The sequence below is a fragment of the Malurus melanocephalus genome, unplaced genomic scaffold, assembly GCF_030028575.1.
Source record: "Malurus melanocephalus ecotype Western Australia unplaced genomic scaffold, MMel_1.1 scaffold_10, whole genome shotgun sequence".
NCBI classification, from domain to species: Eukaryota; Metazoa; Chordata; class Aves; order Passeriformes; family Maluridae; genus Malurus; species Malurus melanocephalus.
The window spans coordinates 3801862-3823529 of record NW_026623242.1 but is presented as its reverse complement, the minus strand read 5'-3'; the positions used below and the strand labels follow the sequence as shown (position 1 = coordinate 3823529).

Genomic DNA, 21668 nt, shown 5'->3' with positions numbered 1-21668 from the left:
ATGACTGAGATCGGGTCTTTAGATAATTTTGACAATGCCACAACAATTTTTTTTTTTTTTAATGGAGGGAACATACTCATGTTTCCTGTGTCTCCAGAGTCACTGGAGCACAAGCCTGTGATCCTCATTATATGAACAAGATGTTCTTAATGTTGAAACTGCCTTTTCTTTCCAGTATACTTGCAAGGGTTAGGTAAAACATATGGAATCTCTTCTGCTTTATTTATTAGCATGGGTAAATTTGCATTTTTCTTTAAAATTTCTGATATAATGTAGCCGGGATTCTGTTCAAGCAAAGACATATAAAGAGTTCCATCAGTTTTGTGGGCTTAGCTTCATATTATTTTTTACAATACCATTGTTGCAGGACAGACCAATCCCCGACACGTTAATGAAAGAGAACATGAGGTGCTTGTTACTGGTCCCTCCCTTGCTGACAGAAGAGTACAGCTCTCCTGGAGTTTGAGAGCTGTCTTCTGCAGCACCTGAGCATCTACACAATCACTGTGCTTCTTGGATCTGGAAAGTATTTTCTCACACTCTTGCTGCTGCTGTTGTGATCCTACTTGTGTTTTTATATTGTTAGCTTTTCCATATCCACGTTTTTACTCTTCTGTCTCCACTTCCTTGTCTTCCAGCGTTTTCCAAAGGAAAACATTACTTTTGCTACATTTTTAATTATTTGAGCCCTTCTTAAGTGGTTCATCAATGAAATTTTCAGCACCTTAACTTTCATGCAGTAACCTAAATTGATGACAGAGAAGTGTCTGATTATGGTATTATTGTTTCAGTGTTCCATAGAACAGTCAAAGGAAATAAGCAATGCCCCTGTTAAGCCAAAATTCCTATTACAGATTATTTGGATAGGAGATAGTTTGATACTTGATATGGTAACAGCTTTCTTGCTGTCTACTGTATACAGGTCACTGCTGTCTTGTACGTGTAGGTCATGGAGGCAGGAAGCAAATGTGGAACAGCAGCAACAGCAGATCAGTTATGACMACCAGATTCCAGGGAGAAGTCCTCTGAGCACATGGGGATAGCACACTTCCCAGAACACCAAAGTTGTGACATCAGGCACTACTGCTCACCATTTGGTATGTAAGTAATAAATGTCTTTCTTTCCATGTATCAAGATGYATAACTTTGGTGCCTCTTTTTCCCTTCTGCATCGAAGCTTTCACCAGCCAGCTCATTCTTCCTTTGCAGGTATTCTCTTTCCCTTCATTATTCAAGTTGTAGTGTCTTCCTCCTAAAATATCACAATTTTGTTCTTCCTTATGGTTCCCAGCTCTAATATTATTTACACTGTGTGGTGCAAACATGCATGTGAAATAATCTTTTCTTGCTTGTTTTTGAACCATTTGAATATCCTCAGCCATCATACTGCCTCTGCCTTYTTGTATCCGCTCTGAGCTCTCCATCTTCACAGAACTCCATCATGCTTCTTAATATCCCATGAAACTCTACCCATTTGCATCCCTCTGTCCTTCCAGATTTATGCACTTCCCTATGCTCTTTGTCATACTGCTGTTTTTTTTCCTTCTAAAGATAATTAATGACTTCCTTATTCCTTTTCTCTGCTGTCCTGTCCTATCTCAATAAGAATATTCTAAAACTCACTCAACAAACTTACTTCCTCTTCAACAGGCCCTTCTGGCTGAAATGACCTTCCCCAAACTAGCCTCCTTATCTGCCCTGAGAACCTGCTCCTTGCTAAAATCATTTACGTATAGGACAACTTTACTATTTTCTTTTTAATCTGTGTCGTTTGGTACTTGCCATATGAATTCCTTACTAAACAATTGTTTTCTGAGAGTTTTTGCTTCATTGTTATTTTATCTCTTTTTTTTTTTCAAATATTTCACAGAAATTATCTACAATCACCATCTCTGAAAAACCAAGCACACGTAACTGTCCCGTGCTGGAGACCCTCTTAACAAGAATGCATCCACTGTTTCACCTTTCCTTGCTGCCTAGAAAATGACACAGCTGTGCTCAGCTGCTGCCTGTCTTTAATTCAACTGAGCTGCAAGTTCTGGTGCAGCCTGAGCAACCTGGCTCTTGCCAAGTCCTGTATTTTAGCCCCACCTTTCATTTGCCCTCAGCACRTCCATCCATTTCACACTTGATGGTGCCACTGCCTCTCTGCCACATATCAGAAGACCTTTGCCAGCTGGTTGCTTATCCCCTCACCTGCTTCACCTGTCAGATTAGGGTCATAGGGAAAATAGGGAAGGATGTGGGAGAATTTGCTGTCTTATTAGAAGCATCAGCCTAGTGCAGCTGAATTGCATCTCTTGTGTATGGTCTGAAGGTTGTGGGTAACTTGTGCCTGACCTGATGCACACCTTTGTCCCAAGGCTGGAGGTACTGGTCTCACCTGTGGCAATTGTGAAAGGTCASCAGAGAGAGAAAGCAGCGTGCACAGGGAGCAGGAGCTGTTCATAAGGGTCTGAGAATGAAGTTTTGGTAAAAGATTTAGTCTCTATTAAAATGAAACACTACTATTCTATTTCCTCTATGGGCAACCAGTGAGAGCACACAACCTGTAACATATACTTTGCCAAGGATTTCAGACATCTAGGGAAGTTAGTGTAAGTATTACAATAACTTGGGAAAGATTAATTGAGAATGTACCCCATTTTGTCAGGTGTTAGGTCATGATTAAATGCTCTTTACTGTGTAGTAACATTTTATTACAACTTACATATGTTCAGAACACTGATAGAAAAGAAAGAAGTCACCTATTTACAATCACTACACATTTACATTATACTATTTACAGATAATGAATTTAGTAACATATATGAGCAGAAAATATAGAAAATATCAATATGAAACTGTACAGGGCTTAATCTCATGTCCTTTACTGTAGTTGCACTTCACTGTAATAATAAATACAGTTCTATATTTACACATTTTACTTAAAAAATCTATTAAATGAATTTAAACAATTTCAAGTTTAAAATATCTGATCAAAATATTTCAAACATGCTTATAAAAATAAGACACAAAGCCTTTAGGACCTTCTGCAAGCTAAAAAAGTTCTGATAAAAGAAGCTTTCTTTAACTAGTCTTTAGAATTATAATATTATCTTGCTTCTCAAATTTCTTTACAAACTTCTTAAATATAGCAAGCTGAAAGGAACCTCACTGACATTAAGCAGAGCAGCACAGATGGACCCCAGTTAAATTAAAGCTAAGTAAACATGGTAATAGGTATTGTGCAATGGTTGACTGATCCTCTGTTTAATCCAAAGTGGTTTCAGGCATCGTTTCTGCAGCTGTGTGCTGCACTGCTTCAAAAGCCACAACAGATAAAGGATTAAGATAAGTACCCAGCTGACTTTATCATACATAATTTCAGAATTGGTTCATTTCTTTCCCCTGAAGGATGAACATGTCAGCCAAAGTCAACTGATGCCATCTGTAACTTCAAAACTAAAAATATGCCAGTGTGAAGGGACAAGAAAATCAAGGCATATGCATTGTTGGCAACGAATTCTTCATTGTGGAAATCCATCCTTGGAGTTCCAGGAAGTTTTATATACAGGAACAGATGAACAACAGAGATCATCTGTAACTGATTACCTTAATTACTGGGCCTAGCCTAACCTTCTTAATTTTAAAAAATTAGTCTCCTTCACCTGGAGGTTGAGTGGCCATTAACTGAGCAGTGGGTACTGGGCTGTTAAGTGTTATTCCTCAGGGAGCATTCTTAACAACAAAAAAAGGTAAATTTGTGCATTTTTCTGTCCTAAATCATCGGCTTACTTAAGCAAAAGGTGCCAGCTCTGAGAAAAAAATACTGGAATATCCCCGGAGGGCTTGGACAAGGTCAAGAAATTATATTCTAGGTGTCTCTGTTGTCTGAGATACTTTAACACTAGACTTGGAAAGGACCTGAAGTCTCTTCTTTCCAACTAAGACGCTTCTGATGTGTAAATATACATGCCTTGATTCAGCGAAGTATTAACAGATTTAAAAGCAGAGAACTCTGTTAATCTAATCAAGCCTTTTCTGAAACTGAAGCCATCAGTAGTCCCTGAATTTCAACAGCTGCACCAGTATTTTTTTTGGCAATGTATCCAATAYGAATGTAGAGATTTTTGGTGACAGACAATTTCTGACAGATAATTTTTAACTAGCTGATGACCATCTCTTTCAACAATTTGCACCTTGATTTCTATGTTGCATATCTCTAACGTCAATTTCCAGTTGACCTTACCAGGCTCTCCTCTCAGATGAGTTGTCCTCTGCCTTCAAACTTCTGTATCCCAGAAGCAGCACCTTATAAACTGTACTCAAATCCCTTATTTCTTAAATTGCTTTAAATTTATGATATTCATATAATTTTCAATTTCACAATGTTCTTTACAGTATGTGAATGCAGTAAGTGTTTGAAATATCCCAGGATTGCTTGCATCAGTGCTAAGAAAACAGCTAACATAACCTCTTCACTCCTACTTGGTTTCACCTTAGGTAAGGATATTGGCTATCCTTATCCAGAAGGACACAGTGACCTCTAAATCTTCAGCTGAATAATGACTATGAACTAGCAGCTTCCTAGAACCATTGTTTCATGAGAGAGAGATCATGTCATGAGCAGGGCTACAGTTTTTGTTTCTAGACGAATTACCTTAGATGAATGTTTCAGTGTGAGTGCATTTGGTATCCTTTAATAGTTCTCAATGTGCCAGTTTTTTCATATTGATGACTTCAATGTAGTGTTTTCCACCTTCAAATTATATGAGTCATCTGCCAGTTTTATCACCAGTAACTCTGGGAGTAATTCTACTGGCATGAAAGGACRAAACTGTGCAGAACCTTCTCAGAAAAATACCCATGTGACAATGCCTTGCCATTTACAATTACATTTAAAATACTTAACAGGACTTTGATTAACTTCTTTCACATTATGTTAATTCTTTAGCTTTAGCTGGCAAGTAAAAATGCTTTGTCAAGTTAGATTACTTTCAAAACCCAAACTCAATGCCACTTAAACCATTTAATCAGCTTTATCAAACACGGAACTTCATCAAAGGGTATTCTGCAGAAACCTTTACGACTAGAAGACTACTCTTCCATTTAGATATCCTGCTGAACAAAGGCCACACACAGATGCTTATAAAAACAATCATGACACTGAAAAACTGCTATTAAAACCAAATTGCAATAAACAGGAAAAAAAAAMCAGTCCAACCCCTGAAAAAATGAGGTGATACTTTGAAAAAATGTCCCAAATTTAATGTGTTTTTTTTGTTCTTGACCAACTGATGCCCTTTCTGAGTAGTGYGACTTTAAAAGAGAGCAACTGATACAACGGCACAAACTTCAGCAGATTCCACTTCCTCTCTTCATCCCAGCATTTTGGGAGCAGGCTGAGCAGGCTCAAATACTGGATTTTCAGCCTGACACAAGTTTTGTCATTGTCTATCTTCTGATGTGTGTCACAATAATTTAGAGGCACTCTCTAAGTTCGCATGCACACACCCACACTTACTTTTGGGATTAAAAATTTTGTAAACAGAGATATTTTCTGCACTGCTACTGCAACTAGCGACAAGGAACAAACGCGACTGACGAAAGATTGCAACCTTCTCCCATTTGATAGGATGGTGGCATTAATGAACTGCTGGTAGGCATATCATAGGATATGCTGGCACTCGTGAAGGTTACCAATGCTTGTGTTGAGTCACAAGATTGTTTTTCTATGTCTTCTGAATTCAAAGAGATCAGACTAGCATGTTTTGATCTCCTCCATATCAAAGTTTGCTTTTGCAAACTTACCAAATCCTCCTTAAAGTGTGGATTGAAAAGTATATAAAGCAGTGGGTTTAGACACGCTGGCAGTGGGACAATCACTAGAAGTATTGACTTAATCACTTCTGGGCTGATAAAAGTGAGGTTTAGTAAGGAGGAAAAAGATAAGAAGGCCACAGGGCAATAAAGAATGCAATTAGTAAAAAGCAGCAAGGCTATATGTTTGACCATGGAGCAATCCCAAATGTTATCTAGCTCTCCCTTTTCCAAACTACAGTAGAGCTTTGTATAAGCAATAGTCATAACCAGGAAACAAAGGGAGTTCAGCAATACCAGTGCTACCATGTAGCCCATAGCAGCAGACTCCCCGAAGGGTAGTGGCAAACAAAGCGGAGAAACCCCATACTCGCTCCCTGTGAGGAGTGGTATCACTGCAATGATTAGTGCCAACAGAAAGCAAAAGGAAATGGCAATTTTTATGCTAGCGATGGAGGATTTTGTTTCAAACTTTGTAGCATGTTTCACAGAGAAYGCACGTTCAAGTGCAGCTAGGGTAAGGAGGAAAATGGAAGCTTCGGAAGCAAAAATGGAGAGAAGGCCCGTCATTTGGCAACCAATTCCACTTTCCCATTGTGCTCCATACTGAGCAAAACTACCAAAAGTTGATGCATCCACGCTAGCCAGTACTGCACTGGCCAGACCCATCAGGGCATTCACAACAGCTATTAAACCAATCAGAAGTTTTATGGATGACATATACAATGGAGATCTGAAAACTGTAGCGGACACCAGTGCATTGCAAATAAAGGTCAAACCCACTATGGTCCACACTCCAATTCTGATCAGCCAGCTACCAAACAGATGGTCACATGGTTTGAAGGGACCTGAAATGACAAAATAAAAATGGTAAGGGAAACAAAAAACCCATGGAAAAAAAAAGTGYTTTCTATACACGAAAGTTCATGCTTCTTGCAGATTCTCAGCACAGCCAAGCAGTGAMTTTTAGTCCGAAAGACGAGCCAGAAATTTTCTCTTCCTTTGGAGTAATCTGAGACCATGATAGCATGCTGCTAAATGTGTGATGCTTGTTGCATTACTGATGCACATGACTCTTGGTCAAGACTTCATCACGAATAGTCTATGGATTTCTTTTTGTGCCTGGCAGTACCACTGCAATGTGAATGTCAGCTCCTGTAGTTTCAAGAAATGCTGTGATATTTCTCAGTGTGAGAAAAATGCTGAAAATGTTAACTCTCACTAAATTAGACCAGGTTCCTAATGAGTCCTGGTGAAGTGTGATGGAATGGAYATGGACAGATGCACTTTGGCTACCTTATAACATGTCCTTTACACAGTCCAAGAAAACTGTGTCTCTGTTTGCATTTGGAAGCGCTGACTTTTTGGATATCCTGTGGCTGAAGTCAGGTCATTATGACTGAAGCCTGCTATGTATTCTTGTAGAATTGAGGTGCAAATGCTGTGCATTTGAAACTGAATGCTCTGCAGTCAGAGAAGTACTACATATCTTGGTATGAGAGTAAAGCAAGCCCTTCACAGTGGTCTGTGCTTTTCCATGAAGACATAAACCCTGCAGCTGAAATGACCTCTCTATGCTACAGCTGTTGCCACTAAGTAAGCACAGGATCTATTGTGTCAGTTTGCAAGTTTTTCTAAGATACTCTTTGAAAAATCCAAGCTAAACTTTCTCTCAGGTCTGGTGATAACTTACCTTGAAGACAGCAATGTCTTAATCAATTCAGAATTTATATTTGGGCCATTGGAGAATATGTGACAGTCAAGTAACTCTGTTCTTTGACTTCCTGCCTTTTCTATTAATCTTTTTATAACTTTTAAGAATTTATTATTATTTGTCGTTGCAAACAAGAATCATGACTTAAAATGAATGCTCAAGTACAAGCTGTCACTTGGGGTTTTTTTGTTCATGTTTTACACTGAAAGAATGGCTAGTAAAAATGTTTGCTGAATAAAGTGAGCAAAACTTATGACCATGGCTGGCTGCATTCTGTATAAAAATGAGAGCGCTGAGTGTCCTTTGTGTATTGGTATTTCCTAGACACAGAACTCAACTGTGTGTTGATCAAGCTTCTCACATGTAAAATAACTCTGTGAAGTTCAGAAGAATTACTTTAGCTTAGCGAAAGACTGAATGAGCAAATATTCTGCTGCCTTTATCATCTGTGTCTTMGTAGAAGTGTCTCTCCTCCCCCATTCTTTTGATATAGGTATCAATTCTGGTGAAAAGGGAAAAGGAGACTGGGTGACTGGGTAAAACTCTTGCTACACTCAGAGAAATCTAGTAGCTGAATAGTTTTCTGGAATTCAATGCAAAATTGTATATTGCTGCACAATGTACTTGTATTAGACTCATCAAATTACTGCACATCATGTTGCGGCCCTAGTATCCAACTGAGAGTTTGTTCTGCATCTCAAAAACCTAGTAACACTGTCCTTGAATTCCTATCTGTTCTGGCACCTTCATACCTGGAGCAGGTGAGCATTGCACTGAATGATGAGATTTCAAATCTTCTTCAAAGTCAAGAAAAAAGTCCTCAAAATCACGTTCATCTACAGGGGAGAAAAGAGCCAGAATTGTTACTGCAGTTTTCAGGAAAAGCTTTTTAGTGAAAGTTGAAAAAATGCCTGTGATATTTAAGGCCTGGTCTTGACCCTGTGCCTGCCAAACAGGAGCAGAAGCAGACATATGCCTGCTTGGTTTTGAATTACTGTACTCCGGATTATTTTGAAAGCTGGCATCTTTATGTCTCTGAAAAAAATCAACCTACAGGTACATTCTCTATTGCCTATTTTGTGGTGGTTGCCTAGGAAGGAGTTTAAAATATGAATTCTGCTGTTGTGCTAGGCTACTAAGAAATAATCAAGTTTTCTGTGTTTCTTATGTCATCACCCTAACACATCTTTTTGCTTCCATTCTTGCAGAACTCTGAGACTTACTGGTTTGCAGGAGCAGAGAGCACAGGAAGCAACAGGATGGTATAAATGGATGTGTGCACCTACATAACAGATCAAGTAACAGATCTAGTGCTGAAGGGGAAGAAATATACAGAAGTGTCATGTCCTGGAGAACAAATGAACTCTCTGACAACACTGGTTGTGTGCACAGACTGGGGAACGAGAGGCTGGAGAGAATCCTTTCAGAAAGGGACTTGGGGATCCTGGTCAGTGTCAGGCTGGAAAAGAACCAGCAGTTCCCTGGCAGACAGGAGAGCCAACCCTRTCCTGGGGGGCATCAGGCACAGCATYGCCAGCCGGGCAAAGGAGGGGATTGTCTGCTCTGCTCTGATCTGGGGCAGCCTCACCTGAAGAATTGTGCGAAGTTTTGGGTGTCACAATGCAAGAAAAATATAAAACTATTGGAGAGTGTCCAAAGAAGGGCAACAAAGATGGTGAAGAGTCTGGAGGGGGAACCGTATGAGGAGCAGCTGAGATCACTTGGTCTGTTCAGCCTGGAGAAGTGGAGACGGAGGGGAGACTTCACTGTGTCTTCAACATCCTCACGAGGGGCAGGTACCAACTCTTCCTCTTGTGACCAGTGACAGGATCCAAGGAAATGGCAYGAAACTGAGTCAGAGGAGATTTAGGTTGGATATCAAGAAAAGGTTCTACCCCTAGAGGGTGGCTGGGCACCGGAACAGGCTCCCCAGGGAAGTGGTCACAGCAAAAACCCTGACAGAGAACTTTTGGACAATATCCTTGGGCACATGGGGTGATTCTTGGGRTGGTCCTGTGCAGGGCCAGGAGCTGGACTCCATGATCCTTGTGGGTCCCTTCCAACTCAGCACATCCTATGATTATATGATTCTATTATATAAATTATGCCAAACTAGCCACATACCTTGGATATGACTCATCCTAAAGTGCATGGGTAAGCCAAGGATGTGTTCCATTCTGAGGATGGCAAGAAACGACACCTTTGCTGACCTGCCCTTGTATGGAGTTACAGCTGAACTACTCTGTCTCTCATATAAAAGGAAGATTTAATTCCCCACATTACTGTAGCTATTATTTGGACGAAATGATGAGTGAGTGTGTGAGATTTTTGAATGGCAGACCTAAAATAATGAGTTTTCTAGGCATAGGAATGCTTAAATAACATATTATTGAGCAAGAGAGASGGAGAGACAACCTCTCTGACTCTACAGAGTATTGGATTTATTTAACATCACAGGTTGCTCGCAACATTCAGGTAGGTTTAAAAGCCCAAGATGATGGTTACCTTGAATTTGTAACAGCCCAGCATCCTTTCTGTGAAAGTCATCAGTGCTGCTATTCTCATCTTTGTTCCACTGGCTGGAGATTCTGTAGTGGTTCTCACAAGCTCCAAAGGCACAGCACTGATAAGCATAAGGCATTTCCATGACCCTGCAGAAGAATGAGGAAGCATGCCTTGATACTGGTTCAGCACCAGAGTTACTGATTTGTACTGCCYCTCTATAGTCAACACAAAGGAAATAGTTTAAATGTCCAAAACCAAAAGTAAAAATACCTCTGGGTAAAAATCATGATTATACAAAACCCATGAAATTCCTCACCAGAAATGCAGATAGTTTCTAGGCTGATATTAGAAAAGGGACAATGAAGTTTTCTTAYGTGTCTTCCTAGGAGACATGAGAGTGGGAGGTCTATGTCTTGTGTTCAGTGAACGTTACTCTGAGCTGTATTTCTATTTAAAAATTTTTCAATKACTTTACTGTATAAATCATCAGTTTCTCCAACAACTACTTTCTTAATGGTTTCTTTAAAAAAAACCCCACAGCCTGAAGATCACAGCCTGCCTATCAGGCAAAACCAAAATGCTTCCCAAACACAATTTATCCACTTTTGGGAGAATCAGATCTTTTGGAAATCAAGCTTTATATCCTCCTCTTTCCACATTCAACTCTTTTCACAGTAAGATGGCAAAAAGGAGGCTGYTTCTTGTGCGGAAGATCAAGAAAGCAGTGTTCTAAACCAAAGGGTGAGTGAATCAGATACTGTGTGGGAAAATGGATGCCACTGAGAGAAAGGTTTTACTTTATTAATTGTCATAAATATGAGAACAGTCATTGCAGGACACTGGATACTCATTCTTAATTCTTTTAAGTTCATTATTATTCCTAACACATAACAATATTATGTCAGTGATTTCCAATGATTATGAGGGTTTCTGTTGTCAGAAAATTGCACATTTCTGGTAGGCTGTGAATTTAACTTCTTTAGGGATGTGCAAATTCTGGGGGAGCATAGAAGAACTACTATCTGAGTTCTACAGACTACTTCAGTTCCATAGGTATGTTTTATGCTCTTTAATTTGCACAGTTCACCARCAGCACATAATAAAACCTAGCAACTCACCTTAATTCCAAAAGCCCAATAAACCAAAAACTTCAAAGATAGAGGTGATTAGAAGTTATTCTGAATTAACTTWAAAGGAATAAAGTAGAACTGGATCCTCCTATCAGATTACTTTCAACAGGTTAATCACGTAAATTAACATAATGAGTGTAATAACCAACTCTAACCCCCTGGRAAATCTGCAGAGAAATCAGGCTGAATCAGGCCCAGTGCCAACAGGACTTAAAGTTGTGCACCAGCCAAAAGCTTGGTACAAAGGGGAACAAACGGAATCTTAAGCTCTAAAGTGATTTTCAAATTAGTGCAATGCATTTGGGGGCATTTAGATTCTATACCCTTACATTTCTGCTGGAAATTAACCACAATAATCGGTACCCTTGTACCCAATACAAAATTTTTAGGGTACTCAATAAAAATTCAAGATAACCAAGATCTAACTGTCAAGCAACCTCAGGGCAGCAGATTTAGATATTTAATTTCCAACTCATTCATGTGCCTGCCATCTTTTAATATAAGGAGATTATCTTGATTAAACATTTTTGAACACATTTCCCAGAAGCCCTTCTTAAATAATCTATTATTAAACCCATCGATTACTAGACTAACCCATAGTTAATCATCTGGGATAAAAACAATCCAAATCCCAAAATAGAAATTCCCCTTTTTGCAAAAAAAAAAAAAAAAAAAAAACCCAAAATGACACTGACAGTTCTGTGAGGTGATCCCTGCAACTTGTGGCTTCAGACCTTTCGAAGGACATTGATATAGCTGGAGGAATAAACAGTGGGTATTTTAGGCACAAGAGACTAATGGAAATGTATTCTATTCTCTGGTTATAATAGCTCTATGTGCTTTAAAATGACAGATCTCCAGATCCTCTTGTGCTTCTACCATCCTGCTAGCCTGTCATACACTGGAAGTGTGGGCTTTCCACATTGTACTGGTCTACTATTTTGATGATGTAGCCAAAAACATCCATGGCTTTCAAATGCTCATTAAAGAGCAAGACTCCCATTTCTAATCCTCTCTGTAAGTATTTCTAGCATCCTTTCTTAAATCTGAATAGTTTTTCTTTGTTTTTGCCCCCAGCCTGTGTTATTAGGCTATACGCATAATCCTTAAATTAGCAAATGCTGCTTAATCTGTGTGCAAAGCCCAACTGCACAAAATGGCTGCAATCCAGAACACAGAGGACAAAAACTTTGCAAAGCAGGGAATAAGTCAGCTCTTTTTGGTGAGAGAGGAGTTTTTTGTTTTCTTGCAAAAACTACGTTTAACACAAAAAAAAAAGGAACTCTCTGGCATACAGTGCTGGAAGCAGTCGGTTTTATGGCTGGTGCTTATTTGATGTGGGTGATTAGATTTGGACTTTGTCAAATTAAACTCTTAGAAACACTGGCTAACTTTATTTTTATACACTCCTTATCTTACTAATGGTATCTGTATCCTTGATAAATTTTTCCTCTATCAAGGAATGCCTCTTTTTTCTGTTTTTAGATTAAGCAGCAGAGAACACAAGGTCGTTTTCTACCTGACAAAGGTGAGGAGTTAATGGTGAACAGGAAGGCACAGTTATGGTGAATGGTGCAAAGCACTGAGTTCTTTACAGTGCTGAATCAAAGTATCAGATAAAGAAGGAAGGAGTGGCTGGCAGCCTGACTTTGCTTCCTCAAGGCTTGCTGTAATAGGCTGGGCTCAGCTCTGCGGAGTGTACCAGTGCTATTGCTGATGATGAGGAGCGGGATGCTCAGCTCTTTGATGTGGCTCTATTGATGAATTTAGATGAGTAGGAAGTTTTTCTGCAGCAATTTGTCTTTAATGTTGTAACCATTGGCTACTTACAAAATTGCAAAGGGTGAAGTTTCATTTTGTTTTCGATCTCTGTTCAAGTTTGGTGCTTCGTGCATTATCTCTGCAGTGATCCCCTGTGAAACCCCAACCTCATTTYGATTTATGGTAAAAGTCATGCAGACTGTAGGTCAGGATTTTACCCTTTTCTCTCCTGACTGGATATAATTTGTTCTTACAGCTGTTAATTAACTGTAGATATATTAATCATACTTAGAATACATTTGTTTAAGAATTAAGTTAGTTTGACACATMCTTGTTAATAATATGCCCAGATGAAATACATTTTCATTTCAGCAATGTACACAATTTTGCTGATGGGAAATTAATATAAAGTATAGTTTTGAGAAAAGAATTAAAACAATCTTAGTTATACACAATTCAGTTGAATAATGGATTATTCTAGGACTATTGAAGCACCTCTTATGCCTCTAGGTCATGGTATATACTTCATTATATATTTGCCAGGTTGGAGTAATCAATTTTCTTGTGTTTGCATTCTTTTAAAGAAACTCAATTATTTTAGAATTGTCACCTGCCTGAGCACATGGACAAGTCARTAAGAGAAGAAAAAGCATGGCATTAGCTCAGTTTCAGCCAATCATGATTTTTATGGCATTTGCTCCTTGGCCCCTGAGACCTATCTCAAGATCTCTAATGTAAAAGAGGTTTAAGGTTTCTAATACTTTGAATGTTAGTGTTAAAGTTTCATGCACTTGTTGAAGTCACTGCCTAAATCTCCTCTGTGATAAACTACAATTTTTGGGTTTATTAAAACTTTTAAGGATTTGTTTTCTTAAAACCATGGAGCCATTAAAAAAATGGAACCATTTTTTGCAGCTCTTATCTGAGTTTTATTAATGTGTCACCACARAAGTGCTCTAGGGTGGATCCCTCCAGTGCTGTCCCCTGCAACCTGAACCACTCTGTGGTTATGTAACTATGTGCACACTATTTTGTTCATATTTTCTGATACCAAAAYTTTTACAGTAAAACATGATAAAATATATGTTGCACTTGACATCTTCTAATTACAATATAAAAATGAAATGAGAGTTTGGGGAATCCCAAATACCCTGAAGTCAGAGACAGAGCCCTCTTTGCTGTGACCCTGAAATTAGTTCARTTGGTTATTGCATGATGCTAATAATGCCAAAGTCATGGTTCAGTCCCCATATGGGCCACTGTCATCCAGTGGCTGGCAGAGCTGTAAATGATCTTTAGAGGACACTTCCTTCCTATACGACAGAGGACCCAGAAGAAATTATTAGTATCAAAATGTGTTAGTAATACTGGCAAAGTATTATCTGAATCTTARTCAAAAGATTACAGAAAAATCATGTTGAAAGAAAAGAAGTAAAATATTTTGTTCTTTCAGGAATATATTCTTCCCTTGTATTTACTGTGCTCTCATTACATATTTTAAAGGAGTTCTGTAAGCACAATCCAGTAGAAGAAGGACATATCACTAAGCTGCCAGGGATATTGTTTTAACAGCTTTTGAAACATATCACCAGGAAGCAGATGTGGCTCGTACTAAGCAAGTACTGGGGTTARTATTTCAAAACCCTTCATAGTTTCTTCAGTTAAAAGTGAGCATAATAAAAGAAGTCTATCATTTTTATCATATTTGCTTTAGTTTTAATGGCACAGATCAAAGACTGACAATATGAAGTAACATGCATTACACTCTGACACACCTTCCATTGCACATGAACACAAATGTGGCTTATTAGTTTTAATGATATACTCACTTGAGTTCTGGAAAATTTTCAGATGTTATCAAACTTTGTAGGGCATGATTTCCTGTTAATTTTAAATGAGTTAAACCATGTAGCCCCGTCACAGGAAAAGAGGACAAAAGGTTGAATGACACATCCCTGCGTAACAGCAAATAAAAATCAGCTTATGGTTTTAATTTTTTTTTCAGCACTAGAAGTGTTACATTGAAAAAACAGGTTAAAGTTTTCTAACTCAATAAGAAATGACTGTATTAAACAGAGGCCCCAAAGAAGAGAGCAAAGCTGCAACATGGCTCAGGAGTACTCACCTCTATGCCTAGCAGAAAGCTAATAGTCACACCTAACAGTTAGTTGTGTCTCGGTTCCCAAATTTTGACTCCAARCATTCATAGTGCCAGTTTTGAGACTAACAAATGAATTTAAAATSTTCTCACTAGACTGTTTGAATTCAAAAAAGGCAGAAGAGCTTTCCACAGTTTGGAAGATTCCRTGGGATGCTACATGGCATGGCTGCCCTGAAACTCCCCAAGGAGCAAGTCAGGTGCATGGGGAAGRTGTGCTTTTCAGGATAGGACAGGTCTGGGCTGGAGCAGAGGGAGGTGACATTGTGACATTTCTGAGCTGAGGTTTGTCTGAGCAGCTGAGGGGAGACAGAAGCATACAGATGAACAGATATGTAACTTGGGAGAAGTCAAACAGGTGAATGAAAAAGTGATAAATGATCAAGGAGATATGGCAAAGTAATGAAAGAGGGGGAGTCCAGAGCTACTGTTTCCTATTTTGGTCTCTCTCTCTTTCTTTTCTCTCTCTCTCATTTATTCCATGAGTCTTTTCAGTCCTCCTCGCAATGATCTACACTGCAATACTTGAGATGGTCAGCAGTCAAGGAGGAAGAAGTGGAGACTGATGCAGCTGAAATGCTTTTATGCCCAAGGCTGAACAGCAAAGTCTGGACTACACACTGAAATCTAAGGCCTAGGCATAAAATAAGGTATGTTGATGGACTGGACTTCTAGCAATCTGGTTTAGTGTGCGCCTTCATGCACAAAGCACCATTAAATACCAGARGTGAAATTCAGGTCCTACTGCAATGGTAAAAATGACCACTGACTTGAGTCAGACCGAGGTCAGACCCTAGCATTCCAGGAAACACCAGTACACTGTGTTACTGTCTGTGTGTTAAAGGGCTTTTTTCTTTAACCCCCTGACTGTTACATGATATTGTCCAAAGGTAAAATTTGCTGCTCACCTCAAAAAGTAGGTAAGCTCTGAGGAGGGCTCARAAGGTGATATTACAGACAAAATTGCCTGTGTGGACATTTGTCAGCACACATTCAGAGGGCTTTGCACATCAACAGAAATAATACCTCTCCAGATTTAGGCTTCTTAGCAGCTACTGAATTATCTGTGAGCAAATGCCCATCATCATATCTCTGTGACAACCATGCAGCAAGATGACTCCAGAGGAATTGTTTTTCACATCTTCCCCATATAGCCAATGCCTCAGGGATTCATGTTAAAAAAACATTATAGTGACAGTTGAAGTAAGAAAAAAATTAGTAAGCACTGWGAAGTGCTTGTGAACAAGATCTGCAAAACTGGCCGCTGATGTTTTGACCACTAACTGCTCTGGCTGAACTTGCTCAAGAGAAACTATTTCATCAAATGAGAAACAATGAAATGAAGATGCRTTCTGGAAAAAGTTTCTTATTTAATTTTTAATCCAATTCCTGAGTCCTGAAACACAACTAACAGGAAATATTCTCCATTGTTACAACAGACTAAACTGCTAGCAAATAAAATGAAAAGAGTCAGATGCACTGATAATCTTCAGGGACCCCAAATCATCCTGATTATTCAGTCTTGTATGAAGCTTTGCTGTATTACATACATGAATGGGGGCAGTACAGGAAAGCAGACATTTAGATATGGATTCAACAGACCAGATGATTAGAACAGAGAAACCCCCCATTTCTGCYGGGGCACCAACTTTTTAAATGTTTGTATGCTCTTGCAAGTAAAATGCAAAAATCTGAATGTATAAGACATACAAATACTTACAGTTTGATCAGAGATGGTAAAGAGGAGAAGGCATTGGGGTGAATAATTTTAATTTTGTTCCAAGCTAAATCCCTACAAGAAAAGTGAGTAGAAAATTACATACCCACTGAGTGAATATGGAAGTTTTCAAACACTTGATTAGGATGCCTAAATATAAAAAAGGTATTAATTACATGCCAATATTTTCAATAAGCTCCTGCATATCTCATAGTGCAAAGTATTTTTTTAATTTTAAAATTGTTAGACAGGTGTGGTGTTATTAAACCAACATAAAATGTTTTAATGTCTGCCACAGTCCAAGGCTTTTCAGTCTGCTTCGCAGCTTCCCAAAGCAGCAGAAAGAAGGGTGGGTTATAAAGACTACGTCTTCTAAAATGTTCTCATGTGACTGAGAACAGCAAACCCATGGTCAATAGGCTTTAATTCCTGATCTCAATTTTTACCATCCCTGAAAAGTCAAAAATWCTGAAAGCGACTCTTGAAAAAAATGTATGGGTTCAATTCTGTGAAAAAATACAACCATGAGTAATTTCTTGACAGAATRTCTCCTCTAGCACGTGCATCTGTGTGGAAACTGGAAACCTGCAGATGACTGGACTCCATGTCTTAAGACACTGTTCTCTGTAAAGAGATTTCCCACYCCCAGAGGTGATTACAATATAAGCCTGCCAACAGATACCAACTCTGGCCCAGTAACTCTCTCCACCTCCATCCAAAACATTTAGAAGTAACAGTTTTTATGGCTATGAGCTTAGATATTTGAATCCATTGCTGCAGATGCTAAACTTCACAATGTTTGTTCTCCTTTCAGTTATGATCTCAGGGTGAAAGATCACAGTGAGGAAAAACTGAAATAAGGATCTTTCAGGGTACATCATGACAGGTATTATATACCCCACATTTCTGAGAACCTGTGTGAATGTCTGTTAGTGGGTACTCACAGAGACCGAAGAGCAGCCAGCTGCCAAAACGTGTCTGCTTTGATTTCAGCGATTTCGTTATGATGCAAGTCACTAAAATAGCAATAAGAATCTCCTCAGTTTCCAAGACTCTTGGAAGGCACTTTGGGCTGCTTTAGATTGTGCTTATGATCCACTTCAATAAAGTGTATCTGGGGTATATCAAATTAGCCAGCAATAACCAAGCCAGCAATAACCAATTACACTCAAACACACATAGATGCATCTTTCTAAGATTGTTAGGGTGATTTGACACTTACATTTTCTGGAGTTTTTTACATGCAGTAAAACAGGGTAAGTCTTCCAGCATGTTATAAGACAGATCCCTGAATTACACAAAAAATGAACAGATTAACATCAAAGTAATGTTAAAAGAAAAATAGCTTTCATTGTGTACCTTCATGCTCAATTAAAAATAGCTTGGTTTTATCCACAGTCACAGAAGAATAGAATTGTACAAATTCACTTATTTCTCATCTGTCACATTTTGCTTTCTAACTGAAGAGGAGAGAGGAGGGGAAAAGGCAAGATGTTTAACTCCATATCCACATTTGCAAATTCCTTGCATTGTCTGAAGATTTCATGCCTGAAGTGTAGATTTCTGCTGAGTGTTTTACAGTAATGAAATTGGCCACCTGCTCACAGAGAACACTGGATTTACATCACAGACTTCACATTTATCATGTTTCAATTCTGATAAATATTTAAAACATTTAAAATAATCTATTAAGCATATACACTCATTTTTTTAAAAAGAAGATCCTGTATTTTTCTGATAAGAATCACCATCAGCTTCCCATTCTACACTTTGAATTAAGCAGTATTGCCTCTGATCCTTAGACTGCTATGTCTTGTAACTGAGGGAAATGGTCAAAAAACACTGGAACTAACTTTGAAATCAATCACTATATCAGGGGGAAAAAAAGACTTGAGCCAAAACTCAACAAATTACAGAATAACTGAAACATCTGGACTGATTTATAGTATAATATAACTAATCAAAACCAAGCTCAGGCAATTTGCAGAAACTGAAGGGAAAAAAAAAGGAACCAAACACCAGTCCTCACCATCCAAGAGTCCCATCCCATATATAYACATGTGTGTATATGTGTGTTGCTCAGGGAAAACTAAATGGGAAATTTGCTTGTGAAAAGAACAGAGCAAAAAGGCTTCTGCCTAGATTTAGAAAAAAATGTCCTTTTTCACAGTTATCCAGTATTATCACATGAAAGAGTAATTTCACTTCTGTGAAATTCTTTTCAGTTCTCACATTTTCTAAAAGTGGTTAATCTCCACCTATTTAATTCCTTGGTAAAACAGCATTTTCACTTTTATTGATCCAACAGGGGCATTCTGACTATTTTATATTTGATTTGTGGAAGTATTGTAAGTAATGACTGTGTGTGTCTTTAAGGCATTCTGCTCTGATTTTACTCTGTACAAAGGCAAACATCCCCATGTTTGGGCATTGTTTTTTTTTCTTTTTCTGTACAAAAAAAAGGTACATTGTGGCCCAAATCAGACACTACAGAGGAGGACTGAAGTGAGCTGGATGCTTTTAGGCCAAGGTAAAGGATGCTTTGAGTGTCTGGCAGACAGTGGCTGTTCTGTCATCCACAGGCCTATCACTTAGGTCTTCTTAAAAGTATGTTACCAGCTTGAATTTTGTGGCACTGACACTCCCTCCTCACACATGGAAAAAAACCCAAACTGAACTTGACTCTTTTCTCCCCTCAGTTTCTGTCAGAAAGCCAGGAAATATTTTACTAGTTTATTTTTAGGGTCTTTTTTTCCCACTTTCTTAATACATGAGGCTCTTGGCAGCAGCAGAGGGCAAATGGTTTTGTTTCCTGTGTTGAAGCATCCCCAGCTGTGCTGAGGGCAGCCTTTCAAGGGCTGCTGGGACGGTGTTCTCTCACACACCTTCACTGCAGGCGTGCACACACCCAGGAACTCTGTGCACATTCATCCACATTTGGAAGTACTGGTGGCCAGGCAGGATGCATAAACTGCCTTTCAAAGCAGAGTTTGCCCTTGCAGTGTTTGTGAGTGTGTCTGAGCCAGGGAGTCCCTGTGAGGTTTCCAAGTAACTCGTGGGTTCGGTTCGCCGTTATCCACCATGGTTCAGCCAAAACTGATGCGCAAATCAAAATGAGGACTCGGCAGGCTCCTTCAATCTGGCAGCAATGGGGAAGGAGCAGCTCTTGAGTACTTGAAATTGAGATATATCAATTCCCTGCTCTTTTAATATAGCTTCCCAGCTCTAATAATATAGGGTACTAAAAAATAAAAACCCATAGATTTCCAATGGAAAGTCCTACTCTACTATGAACTTTTAAGTTATTAATTGCTGTATTATTTTTTTGCCCTCTGTTGTGAAATTATTTACTGTTTTTGAATGACACAGGACATATTTAAACTTGATTCTGTGTGCAGACTTTCTTCTGGCAACAGACTCTGTCTTTTATCATTCTGGAAATGATTATATTGAGTCCGTTAACTAAAAGTTAATTTTTTCTGGAACTGTTCTTGACATTCACTCTGGTATTCAAATAATGTATTATAATTAGTGCTATTTCAATGTCGGCCAKAGAATTAATACCAAATGCATTCCTAGTGATGTAATACATAGAGGAAAGTGCTCCTGGCTCATTCTCAAAGAAGTGGACACAATGATTACTTTCGTTAGTGATTAAGCAAACTCCAAGGAAATTTCCAAGCAAAAATAACATTGTATATTTAGTATATCAATTATGCCCAACTATGTCAAGGAATGGTCCAGTAAAATTTCAGTCAGCTACTTATGTCTGGTTGGGAAAGAATCTAAAAGGAGAATAACAAGGACTTAAAAGTGCAGTCTTTAGTTATATTTTCTATTCACTTCAATGAATTATTTGCCTTAGTGAGAAAAAAAATCCCAAACTACTGTACAAGAGACAGAATGAAAGAAAATAAGGTAGTTCTGTGTTTTTTTAAACAAAATCAAGACCTGTTTCATCCTTTCCTAAAAATATGCTCAGTAATTATCTTTGTCAGCAATGTATGGGAAATCCTGATTGGTAAGGGGCTTGTAAACTTTCGAARTAACACAGGGGCCAGCTCCCTGAGCTGAATTCCTAAGAAGTAACGTGATACACAGAAATAGCAGTAATTGGGTAATTCTGAAATCATAATGTTTCATTTGTCCATTAATCTCTTGTATTATTGTCATGTTAATAATCTTACTGAAACGTACAGCACTTGGAGATTAGGTAACTGGTCACAAGCTGATTTGGGGAGAGAGGTGATCTGTGCTCCTGTGAGTGTCCTGTTGAAAGAATTTGAGAAAGAAATACTTTTTAAAGATTGAAAACCAAAATTTTTTTAGGACATTCTTTAAATAAGTCAGTATACAAGAAATAAACAAAGCAAAATTTTTTCTCCAGCACTTACAAACTCTCCAGACTTGTAGTCCCTGTCAGATCAGGAAACTCTGTTAACTGTGAAGCACCATTTAAAGTCCTAGAATTAAAAAAAATAATTTCCATAAAATTATGGTGATGGAAGTGCAGGACAATTCTAGCACTGCAATATAAAAAGACAACTAAAATAAAAAGTAAACACATACAGAGTTCTCAGTTCTGGTAAGTGTTGAAAAGCAGATTTTCCAACAAGCTGGATAGGGTTATCATAAAAATGTCTGAAAAAAAAGAGACAAACAAAAAGACATTTAATGAAAAATACTTTTAAAGATTGTAATTACATAATACGATTGTAGTATAAACAAATGAGTAAACTCTCTATGATAAATCACAGAATGTGCCCCTCTGGTTGTAGCAGAGGTGAACTTCTGGGCTTTTCTCTCCCTCTAATCTATATTCACCAACCAAATCTAATATTTTGAATATTCAAGTAATCACCATTTTCCTGCTTTAAAGCC

General features: G+C 38.4%; 1 protein-coding gene across 1 annotated transcript in view; it reads right to left on the bottom strand.

Annotated features, from left to right (window-relative positions):
- Window positions 1-4399: 4399 nt before the first annotated feature.
- Window positions 4400-21668, bottom strand: part of LGR5 (leucine rich repeat containing G protein-coupled receptor 5) — an 87959-nt gene continuing 70690 nt past the window's right edge. The window contains exons 9-18 of the mRNA XM_057377782.1: window positions 21357-21428; window positions 21182-21250; window positions 20985-21056; window positions 18010-18075; window positions 17732-17803; window positions 16791-16862; window positions 14742-14867; window positions 10022-10167; window positions 8269-8352; window positions 4400-6650 (exon numbers count right to left, since the gene is read on the bottom strand). Coding sequence (XP_057233765.1) covers window positions 5560-6650; window positions 8269-8352; window positions 10022-10167; window positions 14742-14867; window positions 16791-16862; window positions 17732-17803; window positions 18010-18075; window positions 20985-21056; window positions 21182-21250; window positions 21357-21428 — 1870 coding nt within the window. The 3' untranslated portion in view covers window positions 4400-5559. The remainder of the gene's footprint in view (window positions 6651-8268; window positions 8353-10021; window positions 10168-14741; window positions 14868-16790; window positions 16863-17731; window positions 17804-18009; window positions 18076-20984; window positions 21057-21181; window positions 21251-21356; window positions 21429-21668) is intronic.